Raw genomic sequence first — 23,951 nt, 5'->3', positions numbered from 1 at the left:
TCTTGGACGCGATCATGAACAATAATAGCCAGATTCCAACACAACGCTTATAAATGACGAAAAAAAAATCATGACATTCATTCTCCTTGTTTCATGACGAGAGAGAGAGAGAGAGAGAGAGGAGAGAGAGAGAGAGAACTCAATATCGTGGCAAATGAGACTGCATCGGGAGATCGTGATGTGGGATTTCAAAGAAAAAAAAAATAATCGTAGAAAGAGTGGTATATTTCACTCCTTTTAAATCTAAATACTCTGTTTTTCTGTTAAAAAAAATTGTCTTGTATTAAAAAAACAGGATCATCATATATAGTTAAAAGAAAATATGTAACTACTAATAAATAATTATCTTGTATCCACAAAACAGGATAAAAGTTAAAAAAAAATGTAACTACAAATAATAAGTTTATTCAGTTTTCATTGTTAAAAGGTGGAGAAGTTACAAGGAAACAATGTCAATTTCAGTTACTATAAAGTTGAAGGAAATGGAAAAAAATATTCCAAAATCAATACTCAAAGTAAATTACAGCGTGACATATCAGGTTAACAATGGCCTGCATTCCCCACTCTAGTCCAAGGGTATATGAACTCTAGGACTTTCTCAGGAAAAACTTAAATGAAAATAACATATTTTACACTTTATTAATCGTGAAATAATTAAAATGTGAAACAATGGAATTTGTATTAATTTTATTCAAATTAAATATTCACTAAAATTGCTTCTAAAATATTTTCCGTGCCAGTTGAATTATAATCATAGGTTCATAAATCTATGGAAGCATTTAAATAAATGTAAAATATTTGTTTATAAAATGTTGTACGATGAATCTCATTCTCATTAATGTTTTTATGTACAAATTATAATATAAACTTAAATTCAACAGTATGAAAAATTCTATAATCCTTGATAACAAGAGAAAAGATTCCATTAACTGCTTTTGGGAGGTTAGTAAATCTACCAATCTTTTCCTAATTATCGTAGATGCACGATAGTTAGCCGTTTTGTAAAGATTCCATATTTTAGGCATAATTTCTGTTTATCTTTGAAACTATGACAGCTTTAATCTAATTCGTTTGTGATCTGTATTTGATAATCCAACTCTTCTTCCTTAACCCATACATCATGTTACCTACCAGAAAACAAAGCAAAATAAACTGCATTCACATAATGCATTGTATATATAACAACAACTGTCATTGTTTTCTGTGTAAAGAAAGAGGAAGCAAGAACAAAGTGGATATAATAACGAGCAAAATTCCTTGAAAATTCAATGCATATTTAGGCGAGGCATAAAATTTGCCAACATAGCCGACTACCCCAATAAAATTGCGAAAACGACCTACATAACTGGCAATCGCACCATGTTTAGAGAGTTCATAACCACGAACGGAACCCACGCAAAGTTTGGAAGAAATCTTGGCAAGTATTCAAGAAATAGATTGCGTTGCCTCCGCTGTGAACTGCAATAAAAGCCGGTCACCTACAGTCACTAACATACTGGAAACAAGCTCCCTTTCCTGGAACGTACCTGCAAACAGTTTTTACCCTGAAAAATTTACATAGAGACGAGTTTGCTGGAATTCGAAATTAGCAACGTATAGTAAATCAACATCTACAATAATTATTGCGAGAGTATGTATAAGAAATACTAAAAACCCACGTATTCTATTGGTAAAATTGCAGTTACTACCAGGAGAAACTCTTTTCAGTCACCGATCTGTAGAATCATTTCTTGAACATAGCAAACCTGCCGTTTTACATTTGAGTTGTGATGCAGCTTCCTTTACCCATACCATAATAGCTCTGGTTTTATTCTGGCTAACGACCGTTCATCCTTCCAACGTGGTATATATTTAATCAAAGAGCTTTTTCCAAGTTCTTGAATTTTATATTCACCGAAACGAAAAGCATAAAACACTTCATTTTGGGTTCTTTAGATCTCAAATTCTTCTAGAGTTTCCCTTCATGGTGTATATCTTCATGACAGTATCTTAGTCCTTCTGTATAATATAAGTACTTAAATTCATCTTTATAAGAACACTGAACCGGAGCTCCTGCGCCTAGAAATCAGCAGAAAACAAGTCCAAAAGTAGTTTCAATAGCACGAATGCTAATTTCTAGCCCCGTCCTGAAGTAAGACAGATCTTGACCATGCAGGTACACTATGTAAAAACAAATAGAGCACAGTATGAGAGAATCATTACGACACCAAGGAACGAAAGATAATGAAACAGTGGTGATCAGTTATGAATCAATGAGTGGTTCGTGCATTAAGACTGAATGGTTATGATACACATCGGACTCCGTGTACACCACCAACCTTGTACACACTCGTATGCGAAAGTGAATGCCAACATAGTAATGTTATTTCAGAAAAAAAAATAAATTTTAACTAATAACTACATAAAGATAACAATAATACCACGATCCTATGAATTACCAAGCAATGATAAAATAAATTTACTGCACTTAGGACCAATAGATTTCCTAGTCATGTTACGATTTATTTCCTACTAAATTCGAAAAACAGGACGAAAGAACTCCACTCCAAGATGCATAAAAGTACACGCTAGCCATTCCTCGATGTAATAAAAAGGAACCATGTTAAAATCTGTGGCGATACTAGCGATATGTTGATATTTGAAATAAACAAAAATCTTAGTTTCATTCTAATGGCACACTTTGCAGAAATATATCATTAATATAAACATACAGAAATAATAATATGGGCACGTACTCAGCAGTGATAGGTCCCATAATAAATGTAATAATAACTGTATTATTATTATTATTATTATTATTATTATTATTATTATTATTGTGCAGAAGTTGCAGTAGCAGCATTAAGAACAATAACTACGAATAATAGGAAATGAAATTTTTTATTCTATTTTCGTACCCCAAGCAATGAAAAATGACATTTCAGATGAGGTACATGTACCAGTACAAAGGAGGTAACAATGCCTCCAAACCTTTAGGCAACTATCCATTTTCCTTAACCCTAATTTCCAGTATCAACAAAGACATGTCATTCTCTGGAGACTACAGCCAATACCTCCTTTGGGGACATGAGCGCACACCAAACACGACCACTGGAAGATCACATAGAGAGAAATGAGTATGAGAGAGAGAGAGAGAGTGAGAGAGAGAGTGAGAGAGAAAGAGAGAGAGAGAGAGAGAGAGAGTGAGAGTGAGAGAGAGAGTGAGAGAGAAAGAGAGAGAGAGAGAGAGAGAGAGAGAGTGAGAGTGAGAGAGAGAGTGAGAGAGAAAGAGAGAGAGAGAGAGAGAGAGAGAGAGAGTGGAGTGAGAGTGAGAGTGAGAGAGAGAGAGAGAAGAGAGAGAGTGAGAGAGAGAGAGAGAGAGAGAAATTATATATATATATATATATATTATATAATATATATATAATATATATATATATTATATAATATATATATATATATAATATATATATATATATTATATTATATAATATATATATATATATATATATTATATATATATATATATATATATGTGTGTGAAAAAAATTAGTTCAATCACTATAATGCGCGTGATGTTTAAGCTTGCACTCAGCCAGTAGCTACACAATGCAAGGAAATTACATGTAATTCTATGCCTTATCAAAGTTTCAGTATACATACTAAGGAAATTAGAACAGCTACCAGAGGTCTAAGTAGTAACATAAAACTAACCATGTACTAACTTTTAAACGTCCGTTGTCAACATTCCACATGCTTCATTCAAATCTCATCATTATCTCCTCCTACGCCTATGGACGCAAAGAGCCTCTGTTAGATTTTAATTTCGCCAGTCGTCTATCTTTAACTCCTAAATCAATACCTATCTATTCATCCTCTCTCACGCCACGTTTCATAGTCCACAACATGTAGGCCTGGGGCCTTCCAACTCTTCAAGTGCCCTTCTGGAGCCGAGTTAAAAGTTTTGTGAACTAATCTCTCTTTGGAAGTGCGAAGAGCATGCCCAAACCATCTCCATCTACCCTCACCATGATTTCATCCACATGTGGCACTCCAGTGATTTCTCTTATAGTTTCATTTCTAATCCTGTCCTGCCATTTAACTCTCAATATTCTTCGGTGGCTTTGTTCTCAACTCTACAAAATCTGTTGGAGCTCTTCGCCCTCCCCAAGAGAGATTAGTTTACAAGACGTTTAACTGGGCTCCACAAGGCACTAGAAGAGCTGGAAGTCCCATGCCTATATAACTGTGTACTATGAAGCGTGAAGTTGGAAGGATGAGTGGGGAAGTATTAAATTAAAAGCTCATGATAGAGACTGGCGAAATCTAACCGAGGCCCTTTGCGTCAATAGGCGTAGGAGATGTTGATGATGATGTTATGCCATGACTCATGTCCATATAGTAACGCCGATCTCACTAAACTTATATACTGTATAGCCAGACTTTTATACCGTATGTAATTTCAGACGATTTGAGTCCGAATTTTGCTTAACCTAGCCATTGTCTGATTTGCTTTTTTCAATCTTTCATTAAACTCCAATTCTAAAGACCCTGTATTAGAGATCATAGTTCCTAAATATCTAAACGATTCTACCCAATCAATCCTTTCTCTTTCTGATGATATTTCATATCTATTCCATTTTCTGTCCTCATCATATGTCTTTCTTTAATTCATCTTGAGCCCAATCTCATGTGATATTTCATGAAATTTGGTAAGCAAGCATTGGCAAATCCTTTGGTGTTCTTGCTAACAAGGACAGCATCATCAGCATACTCTAGGTCAGCTACTTTCCTATTACCAATCCAGTGCAATCCTTCTCCACCATCCCCAATTCCTTCTATGCATTACAAAATCCATGAGTATAATCAGCACAGGTGACACCAAAATAAAATACACCCTAAAGACTATAAAACAAAAAAATGTATCACCAGTATAGCACTACCATATCATGACACTACACACTCAACAAGCAAACGAAATCCAGTTATCAACAACAGCAAGAAGCCTGAGTGAGAACAAATGAACAAAATGGAATGATTAATTTTGTATGTAACTCTTCGCAAATACAGCAGAAACATCAATTCCAAAAATGTGGGAAAGCTCTGAAAATATTTAAACATTTACCGAATACCTCCATTACTGTTTCATTGTCCGAGACCTGTTTATAATACTTAGCTCTGCGGGTTTATCAACAGAGGCGTAAAGTGGAGACAAAAATAGCAAACACGTCGCAGCAATTATTGCTTTTCTATTTAATGTGATCTTTATTCCGACTAAAAAGAAGCAATGGCCTCGTATCCCTCAGTACTATGCTGGTTTCATTTTCCCATATTAATTTGATGGTTTTCTTATTTCACTATAGCGTGAATAAAGAGCCAAATAAAAAATAAAAAATTGCATTCCCAAAAAATAGTTACATATAATCTGTCATTCGGATTTCTATGTGAAGAACTATACATCCATGATAGCTTAACTGATTTGCATACAAAATCAATAAATAAAACAATAAGTAAAAAACAGGATCTTTAAAAACCATGAGATGTTTTCAAATCTGACAAGTAACATAATCATAATGAAGAGATATATAAATCTCAATTAGTCGTATTCAAAGCATCTCAAGAACGTCAGTTCAATGTAAGAAATTCTTAGCTTAGACATTATAATACAAAGAGCATAATTATGGTCTATTCATGCGTCCTTTTACTTTTTTTTATCTATGACTTAAGGAGATCACATTACGCTCGGAAGACTATACAAAAAGCTTAAAATCTTTGAAAAGAAAATAATTGAATGCCAAAAGTCAACTGTCTTACTTTATATGTTTGAACATTATATATATATATATATATATATATATTCAATTATATATTAATAAATGTAATTGTTTATTGGCATGCATACATACACATATACTATTTAGTGTAATATATATATATATATATATATACATGTATATATACATACGTTTCAATTATATACTAATAAATATAATTGTTTATTGACATACATACATACACATTTAATATATAGTGTAATATATATATATATATATATATTACATGTATATATACATACGTTTCAATTATATACTAATAAATATAATTGTTTATTGACATACATACATACACATTTAATATATAGTGTAATATATATATATATATATATAGATTATACATACCATACATATATGTGTGTATGACCCCCTACTTACATAACGGGATCCACAGCCAAAACACTTAAGACGTTCAGGAATTAATTAACAATGTCAACGATAGTCCAAAACAGCACCCTTCTCTATGTAGCGTATTCCCAATCGATTATTCGTCAGATACACAATGAACGGCCTGGATCCATAAAGACCAAACAGCATTAAACGAAAGGAAAGGGAAACTTATCTACTCAATTAGACTAAAACTCGCTATTTCAATGGATCTATGCAATGTGTTATGTACCTGGTACTAACATGACTGAGGTGGTCCGCATGGAATTGTAGTCTCAATAAAAACGAATTGCTGGGATAAGTAGGCTAACAAAATATCCATAGCTGATTACCTACTATAAATTTGACATACATCGTATGCCAATAATGTAGGTTATCGGTCCGTGAGAATTTCATGGTGGCTTTAACTTTTTTTGCCTGTATAAATTCCAGATCTTGCGCACATAATTAATAATGCCCCTTCTGTCATTCCCTACGACCCCGAAACGGTACGGTATTACAGTGATTATTTAATCATATTTTTAAGTAAACATAGATCTAGTAAATCCATAAACCTATACGCATGTATATATTTACATGTACACAGAGATGCCTTACTCTCCTAGAACTGCTTACGAAAACTAAATACTTCTGAGGTTGATACTGTGGATGAACGATTTGCTATGAAATCTATCAGTCTCTGATGACAGACCTAAGCTAAACATACCATGTAAGGAACACCAACCATGCGCTCCTTTTCTTTCTCGTGCAGATCATCTACACAGCACAGCTTTGTTTACAAACATAAGGCCAAGTCTGCTACCTTCACTAAACTGTATTTACTAATGGAAGTCTGGGCGTGTGCGGAGTCGATTATTTGGGGATACAGTATATATATATATATATATATATACACACACCGGTAATCTTTCACCACGTTATGTATCCCCACTAAGCATGGTTAAAGGGTTTGCGTATCGCCATGATCAGTCAAGCTGTACAAATGAGAGCCACGCATACTAGGTCGGTTTGCTGTGAGAGATCAGACGAAAATCTCCCACCATCACCAATCCGCCAGCGTGGTGATAAAAAAAACTAACCAAACCTCAGATATGAATTGACATGTCTGAGGCCTTTGTCCTATGGTGGAGTAGAAACACGTGCATTTGTTATATAAACATATATGTATAAATATATAAATATAGATTAACATATATATATATATATATATATACACATATATATATATATATATATATAAATATATATATATATATATATATATACTGTATATGTTACACATAAATACTTCCCTACCACTAATCAACAGCTTTAGAGACAAAGTTCCCTGTAGACTGTAGTCCTTCTAACAGCCTCGTGTCTTTTAATAGAAATCCTGTGCTAAGCCCCGGAGGTACTTGAAGGTGATATAAACAGAAACCTAAAACTAAACCATTTTCTTTCGGAGTCTGTAGCCTTCCCTCTCTTGTATATATTGGACTAATATCTGTCGTTTCATGCACTGAGCCCCTTTGTCTAGCATCTCTGCCGGCTTCCGAGCTAACATTAACTGCCATCATAATCGTATAATGTCATCTGATTTACAATGTTTGGATCCTTTAAAGTCGAGCCTAGTGAATGAAGCTTTAGTAGTGGATCTGGCTTCGTTTATATCAATGTCTAACAGACCTCTCGTCGTCTGAAACAATTTCATAAATATTTACAAGTAAAAATTCCAAGGGAACGACGAAGCTGAGAGAGAGAGAGAGAGAGAGAGAGAGAGAGAGAGAGAGATCCAGTTCCATCAAATTAAATTTTTTAACAGTTAATCATATATAAAAATTAAAATTTTTAATATATGCAATATATAGAAGATAGTATGAATCAATATGGATAGTCTCCTATAAAACCACAAATAATGTATTGCACTGTATGTAGAAAAAGCTGACTCATATTTTTCCCCCATCTAGCACTGACAATCATGAAGCAACCTACAATACTACATCTGACGTTAGCACGGAGCATTGCAAGAGTGAAGGCAGTCTACATCCCCAGCTGGCAGGAACTACTGAAACTTGGCTAAGAAAGTCGCGTTGGTGTATAAACGTACGCTTACCTCACTTAATGCCACCTGAGGCCCTCCTGCCATGGCCTACCCTCCTCTCTACTATTTCTACCTTTCGGCACACGATCCTCAGGTACATCTTAAGAACGCGCGCACACAAATACGTATAAAATCTACGCCAGTTACAAAATGAGGCTGTCTTTTATTCAATGCGTTTATTTTCTGCTAAAGCATGACTCACATATGGAATTTTCCGTTAAAAGTTCACATAAATGCAGAGAACACTTGCAATATAGATTCCCCTTTCTTGGAGAACTCGTCATCACTGAATGAACATGAATACATGCCTATTTATAAACATAGAAAGCCAATATCTTAAAACTACTCGGAGGTATTTACTCCAAGAATAATCAGAGCATCGAATTCTATCAGTTATATTTTGTTATATTCAAGTAAGGCAGAAACATAGTTTTATCAATCATTAGTCAATTATCAAAACGTAGTTTAGCAATCTCAAGCAAAAGCTGCACCTACGCAGGCAGACATGAGAAAATCAGTGAACTCCAGTTGTAATATTTTAAGCCTCAAATTGGCTGCAAGTTGTTAAAGAATTTTGAAATGAAAATTGGCCAAAATAAACACTGACTAAAACCAATTAGTGTGATCCGTCGTTGTAAAGCAAGCTTATTGAAGAATCAATTTATCTACAATGTCACAGGTAAAGATAATATAGTATCTTACATTCGGCAAACACGTGTAAAAAAACAGGAGTAATGCTAAAAGTATAACAAGATATATCTCACAAATGGCTTGTACTTTAACTTTTACCCTTCCATACACAAAGATTATAAATGTAAATAAATGAATACTGAGAAACGAAATAATTTCATTTTCAAAATGAACTTAGAATTCATAATCTTTGATGATGACTCACTTGCTCGTTCTATTTATGGATTGGGAGATTGGTTGCTCAAGGGAACGACGATCCCATGGGGTTACAGTAGAGATAATACATCACTGATAAGATACGCCAAGGGAAGAAGGGACTGTCAATAAAAGTACCAAAGTTACTACAATTAATGGTTTAAGAGCTTGCATAGAATGTATCCAACTCGTAAATAACCTATGCACAGTGAAATAGAAAGATATATATACAATACACAATGAAAAGAGAGAAAGAAATCTATCCAGTAAACAGTTAAAGAAGAGTACGAAAAATACTAATTAACACCTGAAGAGAGAGAGAGAGAGAGAGAGAGATGAGAGAGAGAGAGGTATTAAATTTTAGACTAAAACTCCACGGATTTAACCTCAACTAGTCAAGGGTGAAAGGTGAGAAGGGAGGCCCATCGTTTGATGACCCCTGCGCCCTTCATCCAATGCCAAGGCGAAGGATGACTGACATCCTTCTTCATTTCACATAATTTCTTCTCAGAGGAAATGTTTTCTTAGACAGGCCGGCTCTTAATTTCTCACGATTTATTTTTTTTTCTTTTTTACATTTCGACTTGAATAATCGTCTATTTTACAAATGATTTTTGTTACGCTGCACATAGTTTTATATATAACAATATATTTTAACGTTGTTACTGATCTTGAAGTATTTCATATTTAATTTATTACTTCTTAAAAATTTTCTTATGCCACTTTACTCACTGGACTACTTTCCCTGTTGGAGCTCTAATCTTGTAGCATCCATATTTTCAACTAGGCGTGTTGGTTAACTAATATTATTATTAATAATAATAATAAATAATAATAATAATAATAATAATAATAATAATATAATTCCAAGGTTAAAATCCTATATTAATCCCATTCGTAGTTAATATTTACATAAACTCATGTGCGTTAATGACAAATGATATATGAATAAATAAATGAATGAATATATATATCTATATATATAGAGAGAGAGAGAGAGAGAGAGAGAGAGAGAGAGAGAGAGGACTATATAAGCTGCTACCCTGACAGGTGGTGGTTCCAGAAGCACTGGGGCATTCATTCTTCAAAAGCGGATTTCTGGATGAAATTTCTATGCATAAAAATATACATTAGCGATTCCTACACCTTAAGAAAGGCGTATCGGTGGCCGTTCACTTCCAAGTTGCAAGAACTCTTACGTTTCCTGGATATCAAATCCCTTCATCTTCAAGTATTACGAAGTGTGTATATGTAAATATGTATGTATTGATTGATTATGTGCTGGCACAAAGTAAATGGAGGGACTAGTTAATGAGCGTAATTATAGGGAGTGGGCTGGAGGTTTAAAATAGATATCTTCATGCTAGAGAGAAGGGGTGAAAATGGGTTATTAAATTGCAGTTCAGACAGGAGAGCTCGGTGTGGGAATGAGAAAATTAGTTGAGGAATTTATATCAATCCATAACAGGGACATTGGTTTACCTTTCGATAGAATAAGCGGTTCTTCAGTGAAGTAAATGCTAAGGTAAAGGTTGATGAATCCTGTTATTTCAAATGGAGAGATTCTATCTTGAGAAATAAAGACACTGTTTAGAGATCTGATATCTAGACTTATATATCAAAGCATGAACTTTCCTTCGGGACACTCCAGTAAAAAATCTAATTATTATCTAAGCAAAATTGAAAATAAAGTAACGCAAATAGGAAAATAAGATATACTAGGAACATGAATAAAAATGGACAATAAAAATTGTCTAAACGACTCCTCGTATACGGGTTAACGCTTGCTTAAAACAAGAACATTATCCATGTCATCATAATGATCGTCTCCTAGTGAAATAGGATCCACATGGATAACGGGCGAGTTTAATTACTCGACTTCCCCCCATGCTAAAGTATCACATTAGGCTAATGATGATTTACTTTGAATTATTAGTTAACCACACCCAAGGGATCCCTCCCTCCCTCCAGTACGTTTGTCTTACCGTGATTTGACCAAGGTCGTTTCGTTTGTGCTGAGAATTTGGGATAAAAAAAAAACATATATATTACCCCTATTTTTAGTTCGCATACCTTTCTATAAGAAAATATGATAAAAATATATTATATACCTAATATTATATAAAATATGAAATGGTTGATTTGGAGTTTTCTGGCATCCTGACATATTATTATTATTATTATTATTATTATTACTAGGTAAGGTAACAACCCTAGTTGGTAAATCAGGATGCAATAAGACCAAGGGCTCTAACAAGGAAAAATAGCCCAGAGAGGAAAGGGAATAGGAAAATAAATATAAACGATCTGAGAAATAATGAACAATTAAATAAGATATTTTAAAAACAGGTCCGTTGACCCCGATATAATTTGTTATAAAGAAAGAATAAAAGGAAATTCAATTAAAAACCATAAAAGGTAAATAGCTTTCAGAAGATCGGCTTCTGCAGCAATTATCAAACCTTCACCCTAAAAAAATCAGCTTTGGCATATATTTGCCCTGAATAGGTATCAAAAATTTATTTTCTATGACTGGGTTTCTAATAAAATGGCCCACACCTCAACAGACAACAAAGCCATTTCTAAATTTTCGAAAGAGCTGACCTGCATAGCACAAGAAATTAAACATTGAGAAGGTCGACTTATTTTTCAGTATGCACATTAATCACCCGTTTGTTAAACGAATTTTCTTTGATTATTTAATTTCAGTGAGTGTTCTGAAACAATAACTTAAAATGCAACATTTGGCCTTTAAAAGAAAGAAAAGGTTCAATATAAGTTACTGTGACACATGAGACTCATAAAACTTGTTTAATAAGAATGATCATCATGAGGAATACTGCGGAGTTGCAAAAATTAATCAATATATAAATTAGTATATTCAAAATACATCGAAAAATACAGCAAAATTGTGAAATATATATATATATATATATATATTATATATATATATATATATTATATATATAAAAGGATGGACAGAAAGATAACATTTAATTAAAACTTACTTAAAAATAAAAATACACAATGAACGAATATAAAAAAAGACCAATGGAACGATAATAAATGACACATGGAAATTTTATAAAATGAAGGAAATGAGAGCTGCTCGTGGAATCAGGGATCCAAATTTATTTCTTTTCTTGGCTCTCCATGCATACGCCTAGCGTATATATTATATAAATACATAAGTACTGCAAATGTGATCCTTTCTGAGTGGGATTACCTAGTCAATATTAACCATACTAGGTTGGTTTACTGTGTGAGAGAGAGAGAGAGAGGAGAAGAGAGAGAGAGAGAGAGAGGGGGGGGGTGTTAGAAGGATTTTGGATGTCTCAAAGACTTTTTAGTCCACCAGAGGAGACTCAATTTGTTCTTGGGTAGAGTGATCTATTATGAGAGAGAGAGAAGAGAGAGAGAGAGAGAGAGAGAGAGAGAGAGAGAGTGTGGTGTTAAAGAAAAACCAAAATTAAAATCATTAGGCTAATCGTTTTCATTTCCTTAAGAAAAATATCGAAATCTAAAAACCGAATAAAATCAAATAAAAAAAGGTCGTAAATTGGAAAGTTATTTGAGTTTCAAAACTAAAAATCTTTATTATAGATTTCAACAAAAGGACACTAGAACAATAGTATGTTCATTTGCTTTCGCGAAACAAAAGAAAAACAATTGGGGTCAAAGATATTTAAACGGTTTAAGTCATAAACGCCACACAAGATGACAATACCCTAAAAATCTCCCAAATTTTGTTAGCCTATATGCAATATAAAATTTAGTAACCTTAAAAGCTATAAAATGTGTGTATCCATTAAATCCTACAGTAACATCTATCTTACCTACATTTCATGTAATGAACGTACTCAAAAAAAAGTTGTAACTCGCACTGGTTTCAAGGATCTGCCAGTATTAACTGTCAAAAGAGCGTGACTTTGTAATCCAATGACAGATTAATGTCAGTAACGTCAATCACTTCAGAGGACAAAGATATAAATCTTTATATTCATCATCATCTTAATTCACAGGAATAAAATGAAATCCGCATAATGATAAAACATCATCTTGAAATCCGTTGGAACTAAAACCTAGTGAAAAAATAACAAGGGTGGGTGTGTATGTAAATTAACTCTCTCTCTCTCTCTCTCTCTCTCTCATCTCTCTCTCATACTAGCCTTAGAATTAGTGGCCTCTATAATGGTATTGTATCTATACATGGATGGCTTAGGTCACTCCTAACTGTTTAGTGAGTATATCACTGATTTATGTTGAAGCAATTTTGAGAGTAGAATTTAAGAACCACTGTTCTAGAGCAAGATAAATCATAGTACTTCCCGTGTTTTCGTTTATACTCGTGGAATTTATTTTACCTTTTTTTAAATTGCTGAGACAGAGACATAGTCATGATTTGTCAGTAGTATTGCGTCTTGGGTGAGTCTACGCACTTCAGTCATCTAAATGGCGTGTGTTTGCGAAGTATTATGGACTCATTGTAAGAATATTGAAGGCTGAGCTTGAAATTGCGTCATTGCTGATTACCCCTGTCCTAAGGTGCAATACTGCATGAAACCAAGCTTTATACACACACACATACATCCATATATACATACATACATCCATACACACATTATGTATATATATGTATGTATGTATTATATATATATATATATATATACATATGTATATATATATACATATGTATATATATATACATATGATATTATATATATGTATATATATATATGTGTATATATATATATGTATATATATATGTGATATATATATATATATATGTATAATATATATATATATATATATAAGCCATGTTGCAACGGGAAGATTGCATCTGTGAAAAACCAAACCAAGATTATCAATGACACAAAAATAAGTTATAATAATTATAGTTAATAGTTAATTTTACTAATAACCAATCTACATAACGGTGATGAAATTTCAGAGAGAGAGAGAGAGAGAGAGAGAGAGAGAGAGAGAGAAGAGGAGACCCAAAAAAAGTACTAATATGATCAATGGCGTAGCCATGAGGGGTGGGCAGGAGGGCAGACGGCGGACCTCCCACCCCGGGAAAATATTTGGGGAAATGTTAAAACAAATTTTCGTATGTTCTTTCTGTCAAAAACTTTTAAACACTGTTTGGAAGCACAGCTACAGTGTAAAGTAGTCATAATAAAGGACCTCTCATAATATTAAATTAACGTTTTTTATTACTCATGCTGTAATTTTTGAGTCGATTCCTCTAGTAACGTAGTTCATAAACTTCAAACTTTCTTGTGTGACAGTTGTTACAGAAACAGGTGCTGATGAATCAGCAGCTAATGCTCAAGCTAAGTTCAAGTGAATAGTTTGCTATATTTGATAGGTTGATTTATTTCAGGTCAGGTTTTCTGATTTTGTAAATTCAGTCAAGACGTTTCTTGCTCGCTTCCCTAACCATTTGTGTGAAACTTCTCATTATAGACAACTGGCTAAGCTCTAATCAAATCTGTATATAGACAGTGCACTTGCTGAATACAGTCAGTTTTCTTTACTTGTTAATGAGACATAAGAAATAGAAATAAAACTCGCATAATGCCAATGTTCAGGAAGTTTTAGATTTCCTAAAGAGAAATAATCTGGTTCTACATATTTATATGTAGTGATTTTTACATAGAATTTCAGGTAGGCCTACAATTAGTCTCAAGTGCAACTATAGAAATTTTTTTAGTAGACCTCAAGTTAATTAAAAATGATCTTAGGTCTACACTGACTGAGGACCATTTGTCAGGCAATGTCCTTATTAGCACTGAAAGAGATAAAGCTGAATCAATTACTTTGAAACAGTAGTCACAAGATTTATTAATATGAAAATAGAAAGATTAAACTATAATGTATATGTTTGTATTTTGCAAAATGTCACATTTTAAATTGTTGTATGCCTTTCGTGGAGCATTTATAAATGGATTAGATTTTGAATTAATTTAATATCTAAATTACATGTTATATAGAGACACAATCTGTTGTATCATAACACTAAAGTTTCCTACGAAGTTACTAGTGATACTACCTTGTGGCAAAATTAAAAAATTCAATACATTGGCAAGTTATTTAATTCCTATCAACTATCAAAAGAAACTGTAAAACTAATGATTTGTTACGCCCATAGTATGAATAATGTTCGTTGATTTGTAGTGAATAAAAAGTCTTTTTCTTTAACTTTCCTTCACTTTGCTATTGTTATTTCAAACACCCTAAATATTACTAAACCAAATGGAATATAAAAGCAACTTTGTTTTGGAGAATTTTCAAGTGTTTACCCCTCTGGTTAAAATTCTGGATATCCCACTGAATATGACGCCATTTAAAACGTGCAGCTGCTGCAGTAATAAAACCACCAACAGAAACTTGTATGATATTGAAAGCAGTAATCACTCCAGCTATTATATCAGCTGAACATCTGTCGATTGACTTCTCAGAAGACAGACCTAACCATAAAAAAAAAAAAAAAACTTGGATAAGGAATCACAGTTGACATTCTGGCCATGATAGTTCAGTAAGTCAAGTTTTGATAGAATAGGTCTGAAGTCGTGGAAAGGATTACTAAATCACCATAATCCCTTGATTATACACACACACACACACACACATATATATATATATATATATATACATATATCTATCTATATATGTGTATATATATATATATATATATAATATACATATATATATATATATATATATGGGTGTGTCAAATTACTACCTCCTGAGTTTTCTACAAACTCTAAGCACGCTCGAAATAACATTTTCTTCCTACTACAGTGCATCGGAACCACTTGGCCGACTGAAGGGACTGCGCAAATTATATAGAATGCAAATCAAAGTTTTTATGAGAAGGACTTCCTATTCAAAACGCATGATTAGTCAGGTGGGCCATCTGCACCTTCAGGTTATCACCTGTCCAAAAAAAAGGGTCTGACCCATTAGCAGTTATGCAAATTATAAATACGGTACATCAGAAATCACTTAAACCCGCCGGTCGGAGAAAACCTGTGGAAATGTTTCAAAGCCATTATTATTATTATTAATATTACTACTACTTGCTAAGCTACAACCTAATTGAAAAAACAGGATGCTATAAGCTCAAGGGCTTCAGCAGGGAAAATAGCCAGCGAGGATAGGAAATGAGGAAACCGGTTGAATAGTAACTTGTGTACCCTCAAGCATGAGAACTCTAATCCTAAACAGTGGAAGACCATGGTACAGAGGCTATGACACTACCCAAGACTAAAGACCAAGGATTCCTATACAAGCACTTAAAAGAAAAAATGCACAAATCAAGGCAGCAAACGGGCGCAGTGTGTATACGCAAATTCAACGAAAGGTTAGAGGAGCAGAACGCCCAGCCGGATAGGATGACTTTCATCGACACCATGGATCTGCGCCTTGAGATCCCGAGGGCGCATCACATATCCTGCCACGGCAGCTGCTTCATCTTTAAACTTCGATGATGATTGCAAATGTCCGGATACACAGACCGGTACTTATCTTATGCTCTAAGGTGTCAGCTGCCTTACCTAATAGCATGTTCTTTTCCGCTGTTCGTACGAACTCCAGCTCAGCTTCCAACTTTTTTTAACATTCTCAGGTTCGCAAAGGTTCAACAAAACACACCGATAGAAACTGACAGCAAAATTTGACGTGTGGCATAATGTTACTATAATTGAGAAAATAAAAATGGTCACAGCGATTACTGGGTACAAGAGGATCAAGAAAATTACAAGAAGCTAATTGATATCCAGGGACATCGTAAGTATAGACATCAGTGGCCAAGCATGGTTTCTAATCTCTGTGTCGTGTTTATCAATGACATCAGCCAGCTTAACCCGACCCATCTCTCAATCTCTGTTTAAACCTTGACCCTTCTGCTTTCCACAGAGAACAGAAAAATGACCACTCCAATCTTCGCGTAGGTCTAGGACATTTTCTCTCCAAAGGTCTTTTCATTCAGGAGTCTAATTTCATAGTAACGAACCCAAAATAGGCCTATTCATTTATTTTCTATAAAATTACAAGTAAACTTAAACTAAAGCATAGAGATACCGTAAATTCAATCATACATTAGGGCAAATACTATAGATTACATTAAAAAGATATCTACATTATTCTCTCATCCTCTCTTTTTTTGGCGAATATGAGCGAGCACACATGCACAAACAATATATATATATATATATATATATACATATACATATATATATACACATATACATATATATATACATATATATATACATATATATATACACACACACACACACACATATATATATATATATATATACACACACATATATATATATATATATATACACACACAATATATATATATATATATACATTGAATGATGAGCCAGCGAACTTATTACTACAGTTTACAATGTTCAGTTTAAAACAGTCAAGCCATAAAATTCAAACAATTCCATCGATAATGAAGAAAAGCTTCTTGTAAGACCATACACGTCGGTCTGGGTATAGTAGCGCATGTTCGCACATAAACGCCTAGCTGGTTGAGATAGGCCTAAGCACCCTACCTTTATGGCATACAGCACAAGCTATAGGCCTAGATCATCTTATTTATATCTACCACAAGTTTAAGTTCAAAGGGAACAAATAAAAACAAGCTTCGTCGTAAAAGGCATCACTAACACCTGACACGAAACCGAAGCATCAGTGTTCGTTTCTGTAGGCCTACAATGTGGAACGCAAGTTGTGAAAACAATCTATAAAACTTTAAGCTTCAATTGAACTTTTATATCTCGATTCCTTCATCCGAGCAGTATCAGTTTAGATAATACCACTGATCTCGAAAGATCATTGATAAATATCAGAGAGGAGAGTTTAAGAGTCGGGGAGCAAACTTTCCATTTACCATCTAAGAATGAATGATTTGTAATTAATTATCTGGCATCATAACATCAGTAGTTATTGATGCCGGTTTATCTATGCTTAATAAAAAATTAATAACTTGAGATAAAAAACTAAAACTGAAACAAATTAATAAATAACTTAACACCTTTTAGAATTTAATTTATCATTTAAAAACGAGTAAGAAGGCCAACTTCCAATATGAACTTAAAAATGCCACTAGCATCATAAAAAATGTCCCCTCCAAGAATCTTGGTGAGGATGTACCTGCCACCCTCATCACGAGCTTCAGACAAGAATTGTTCTCCTTTAGCAAATATAATTTCTATGAATGAGAAGGTTTCACATATATACCATATACTACTAAATATACACTAACTGTTCCCCTTAATTTGAAGTAACAATATCAATCAAAAACTATCATTTCATTGGCGCAAAACAGCCACGAGCATTAATCTATATATATATATATATATATATATATATATATATCTTTACTCGGTTAAATTAGCTAAAGTAGTTGATCTACAAGCAAATACTTTTTTTTTTAACTATTTTCACTATGCTACGGAGGAGGAAATGACAGGACATATTTACCATGAGCAGTTCTCGACATCTAAAATGCTGTAAGAATTTGGTTTCATTTTGTAGCATCTCTCTCTCTCTCTCTCTCTCTCTTAATCAGAACCAAGATATACACCGTTCTCATATTCAGGAACTAGCCACCCGTTGAAATACTACCGCTAGAGAGTTGTTAAGTCCTTTAACTGGTCAGATAGTACTACATTGGATCCTTCCTCTCGTTACGGTTCATTTTCCCCTTGCCTGCACATACACCAAACAGGCTGGTGTATTATTTATATAATCTTCGCTGTCCTCATACACCTAACAACTATGAGATTATCGAACAATTCTTCGTTCAAGGAGTTAACTATTTCACTGTAATTGTTCAGTGGCTACTCTCCTCTTGGTAAGGGTAGAAGAGACTCTTAGCTATGGTAAGCAGCTCTTCTAAGAGAAGGACACTACAAAATCAAACCATTGTTCTCTAGTCTTGGGTAGTGTCACAACCTCTGTACCATGGTCTTCCACCGCCTTGGGGTAGAGTTCTCTTGCTTGAGGGTACACTCAGGCACACTAATCTTATTTCTCCTCTTGTTTTTTTTTATTGTGTTATGATTACTGTTCTTAAAATATTTAATTTCAATTATTAATTACTTCTCTCGTAGTTTGCTTATTTCCTTTTCTCACTGGACTACTTTACACCTCTTGAAGCCCTTGGGTACCTAACTAGGGTTGTAGCTGCAAGTACGATTATAATACACAAATAACATGTCATAATTAAACAAATAATTGAATAAAATATGAATAGGAACGCGACAAAATATTCATAATATCGTCTTGGGAACCAGCACAGGAGGATAATCTATTAACCAATAATAATATACACACGTGTAGCCTACGAGCTTATACATTAATACAAAACCGTTTCTTTATCTGAGTTATGCAATAAATAAACAAAGTTAGCAGCAACATCAGTGATTAGGAGCAATGACCCTTAAACCTTTTAAAGCATAACACTAAATCGAAAGTCCATAGGTTACATTAATTAATTCAAATCAATAAAAAAGGTGGGAAGGGCTTTTAATAAACTGCCAACTAAAATGAAGGACCTAAAGGGAGCAATTGAATTTAAGAAGAAACTAAAGACATTACTTTTCACAAGATCATATGATTTGGAAGATGCTACAATCAAAGAATTGTATAAGTTATAATGAAAATGTTTCGTTAGATGATTAATATGGAATCGCCCGAGAAGTAGTTCACTCGACTTCAGTGGAGGGTAGGATTTAAACCCAAAACAAGTAACAAGATAGAAATCCATTTCAGTGTGAAAAGACGCGACATGTGAATCTAGCCATGAAATCATATGAAATCATTTATGTTAATTTAGTAGCCTACATAAATCATCGTACTCCAATCAGTCAATCTGATCACGCATACACCTAGAGTATAATTGTAGCATATTTGAAACAAGGATTCACACGCTAAATAATAAAAAACAACCTGACAAGTGTTGAAAAAGGTAATTTCAGCATAGCTACAGTTTTACTCGCATAAAAAACAATACAAAACCGGTTCGAGACTAGATGAATGTTCATTATGGTTGCGTTAGCTTCCCCAAACTCCCCCAAAAATTAGATTAATACATATTTTGGATATATATATATATATATATATATATATATATATATATATATATATATATATATAATATATATATAATATATATATATATATATATATATATATATATATATATATATATATATATATATATATATATATATATATATATATATATATATATATATATATATATATATAATAAACAACGGATAACAGCCAGGTTATGAAAACTAATTTAATCTGAAACAACAGTATCACAACATCCTAAATGAAAAGACACACGAATGAAAGACTTTAAACTTCAGTGTCCCCATTGCCTATAGGCCTATAGGTAATTTAATGATTCAGATGACATTTCGTATACAGAAAATACGGCTAAATTTCGGTATATAGAAAATACAGGAGCAAATGTCCTATGAACAACATAGCAGTCTCAAGTATACACCTAGTACTTGATTAAAAATTAAAAACAGTTAGCTCCCTAAACATGACATGGTCACTGTAGAAATATTAAAGGTTAGGCAATTTAAAACCAAAATGATTGAAAAGGTTTCACAGTACAGTACTTACAGGCTCTTTCCTCCATACTTGTACTGAGCGACGTCGAAACCAAACATGGAATTACTTTGGTCTCCGAAGTGTGTGACATGGCTGCCAATATCAATATTAAAAGCATTGCAGTAGTCCACCAGCAACCAAAACAGCATTAGCAACCAGCTACCTCCGCGCATCCTCGCCATGGTGTCTCCAGATACACTATTTAAAACTTCTGTAATTTCTTTTTTTTTTCTTTTTTGTAACAAGTAAATGTTTCAATGTTGCGATTTACACAGCTATTTCCCTATTCCAAATGCGTATATAAGTATTAACTATCCACATTTAAAATTTAAGCCAACCCGTTTCCCGTTGGAACTCACGCGCGGCAGCGCCTGTGTGAATGGGACTTACATATGCGCGCGCAACAACCTCTTCCCACTGTGGTTCACCAAACACTGAAACCTCAAGTTTCTGTCTGAGAGACCCAGAACCATTTTCGTCCATGCACTTACACTCTACTGACAGATGCCGGTTAGGGATACGCCTTTTCCTTCTCTACTCTTTCCTTGCCGACATAATGAAATATCACTCTTCGTTTGGGAATGTAATGTGGTTAGACAACTGGAAAACTTTTCATGCAGCCTTGCTTTGTTTTAAACCTATTAGCCTAAATTGATAACTACAAAATGGTACTCGAGTGCTGTCAATGGGATTATTTAATTACCACTTCCTTGGTAGTTACAGTTTCATTCATAGACTATCACGGGATTTGATTTAAAAGGAAATCGAGTGAAAATCTTTACCGATACCTGATGAAAGTTAAGTAAATGAACAATGAACCGTAACTGATATTGTTCCTTCGATTGCTAATGCCCTAAAGGTACTACAAACCAACAAGAAAGTGGCACTAGACCAATTCATAAGAAAAATAGGTTTGAATGTAAAATTCATCTATAATATTTCAAACAATACGCTAAAGCATATTATAAAACGAAGAACAAAGTGCTGCATGTCTTAATAGAAAGTATATTGTGAAGGCTTGGCACACCGTCGTTTACTAAGCCATGCTACTTCCCCCTCCGCGCTGTTGACTTTACAACCTCTTTCTTCGACAGCCCCGACCAAGGGGAAGGGGCCCATAATGACCCCACCACTACCCATCATCGGGTAGTCCATTGCCAAAAATATGGGTCCATCCCACGTGTCTCCCTCAATCCCCTCAGCTATTTCATAGCCGTCTTCATTTTGAACACTCATTTGCTCTCAACTACATAGGCCTAGATACCTTAGATCTTTGAAGCCAGATTCCTTATATTCAGTCTATGGACCATTCCTTTTCGATTATATGATTAAAAACCGAATGGAAATAATTTTAAAAGAGAATGAAGGTTATGAAGCGTTTAACAAAAAAATACATTACATTTCTACCCAATTTCTTCTAGTGTTGTTGATATTACTACTGTCACATTAAAAATTATTTATTCACAAAAATACGAGAAAATTAATGAGCAAGCACAATCGCAGAGACAAAAGGAAAAAGGACAATGCACAGAGATTTATTATTATTATTATTATATATATATATATATATATATATATATATATATATATATATATATATATATATATATATATATATATATATATATATACGACCCGTCAAAATAACGGCTAAATATTTAGATAAATCTGCAAACACACGTAACCCTTTCTCACCAGGGTATTACTACTCCCTCTCCCCCTAAGGGCCGGGGAGATCTTAGCGTGATTGGATATATATATATATATATATATATATATATATATATATATATATATATATATATATATATATATATATATATATATATATATATTAGTTAGTTAGTTAGAGCCAAGGTTGGAGGGGAAGTCGAGCGGGGGTTACACCCAAGTACACAGTTGCTTTGCTGTCTAAACAAGCAAGGCGCCAATCATCTGATTTAGGTCAAAGACATTACAGATAGGTAAACACACACCGAGTCAATATAAACGTAAATATTGCAGCATTTAAAGGATAGTAAACTTGCAATGCATGAGGCACTTATAAAATAATAATAAAAAAATGTGGCATACATATATAGCCTGTAAGCTGTGTGTAACGAATGGGTCATTTTCATGGGCGCTAATAAGCCAGTTTATGATTTCAGATTCGAGAAGCCACACGACTCAATAGAAAAATAAGCCAGCAACGGATTTTTAAATATTTTCCTATATTGATGACAGGCTGCCAGTATAGGCATACTCTAGTGTTAACTTTCAGTGTTGACACGGACTCAAACAATAGCTCAGCAATTCGCTCGCATCTACATAGCCAAGCAAAAAAGAAAAAAAAAAGAAAAAAATGCCTACATATGCCAGTATTTTCTGCAGGAAAAACATTACGGATGAATTTTCGATGATATTCAAAAAAAGATTAATTGATTGAGAGAGAGAGAGAGAGAGAGAGAGAGAGAGAGAGAGAGAGAGAGAGAGAGCCTTATTCCATGTTTGGGTTCCCCCAGGTCCCTCAGTGAGAGAGAGAGAAAGATAGATAGAGAGAGAGAGAATAATATCTCACTCACTTTATGTACTTTATAATATGTGATGTTCACACAGACATATACACACATTTCATACCTGACGACACAACATGCAAATTTGGCGCCTCAGTGACGTAATGTAGGCTGGAACATGGTAAAATCGTGTGAGGCATATCCCCGCCTTGACCGGCATCTGTTGATGCCCTGTTTCAGATGTTCTTTTCATCTATTTGATTCTTCTTTCTTCTTGTAGTGTGTGTGTGTGTTTGTGTAGAATGCCTTGCCTTATGCAAGACACGGGCTCTTCCGTTGGCAGCCCGTAATATAGTGTTTCCTCAATTTGGTTTGATTGTCTTTACTAATGTCTGGAATTTTTATTGTTTATTGTTTTGGTTAGTTCTGCCGATTCTATTTCAGATCTCTTGTATTATACCCTTATTTCTAATCCTTTTTCTTTATTAAGAATTTTGCTATTTTCTGACAGTTTTCCCTGATCTTTAATAACATTTCCACCAATCTCTTGTGCTGATTCCAAAACATTTCTTTTAATTACTGTTTATTTCTTCTTTTTCTTCTTTACTTAGCTTCAATTTCATTTTTCCA

General features: G+C 33.8%; 1 protein-coding gene across 1 annotated transcript in view; it reads right to left on the bottom strand.

Annotated features, from left to right (window-relative positions):
- LOC137655676 (integrin alpha-PS2-like) overlaps positions 1-21,382 on the bottom strand; it is a 698,738-nt gene extending 677,356 nt beyond the window's left edge. Inside the window, 1 exon segment of the mRNA XM_068389635.1 lies at positions 20,842-21,382. Within this exon segment, the coding sequence (XP_068245736.1) occupies positions 20,842-21,011 (170 nt within the window). The 5' untranslated portion in view covers positions 21,012-21,382.
- Between the last annotated feature and the right edge of the window lie 2,569 nt (positions 21,383-23,951).

The sequence above is a fragment of the Palaemon carinicauda genome, chromosome 16, assembly GCF_036898095.1.
Source record: "Palaemon carinicauda isolate YSFRI2023 chromosome 16, ASM3689809v2, whole genome shotgun sequence".
In the NCBI taxonomy this organism is placed as follows: domain Eukaryota; kingdom Metazoa; phylum Arthropoda; class Malacostraca; order Decapoda; family Palaemonidae; genus Palaemon; species Palaemon carinicauda.
The sequence above is the reverse complement of the archived record's forward strand: the minus strand, read 5'-3'. Positions and strand labels throughout refer to the sequence as shown.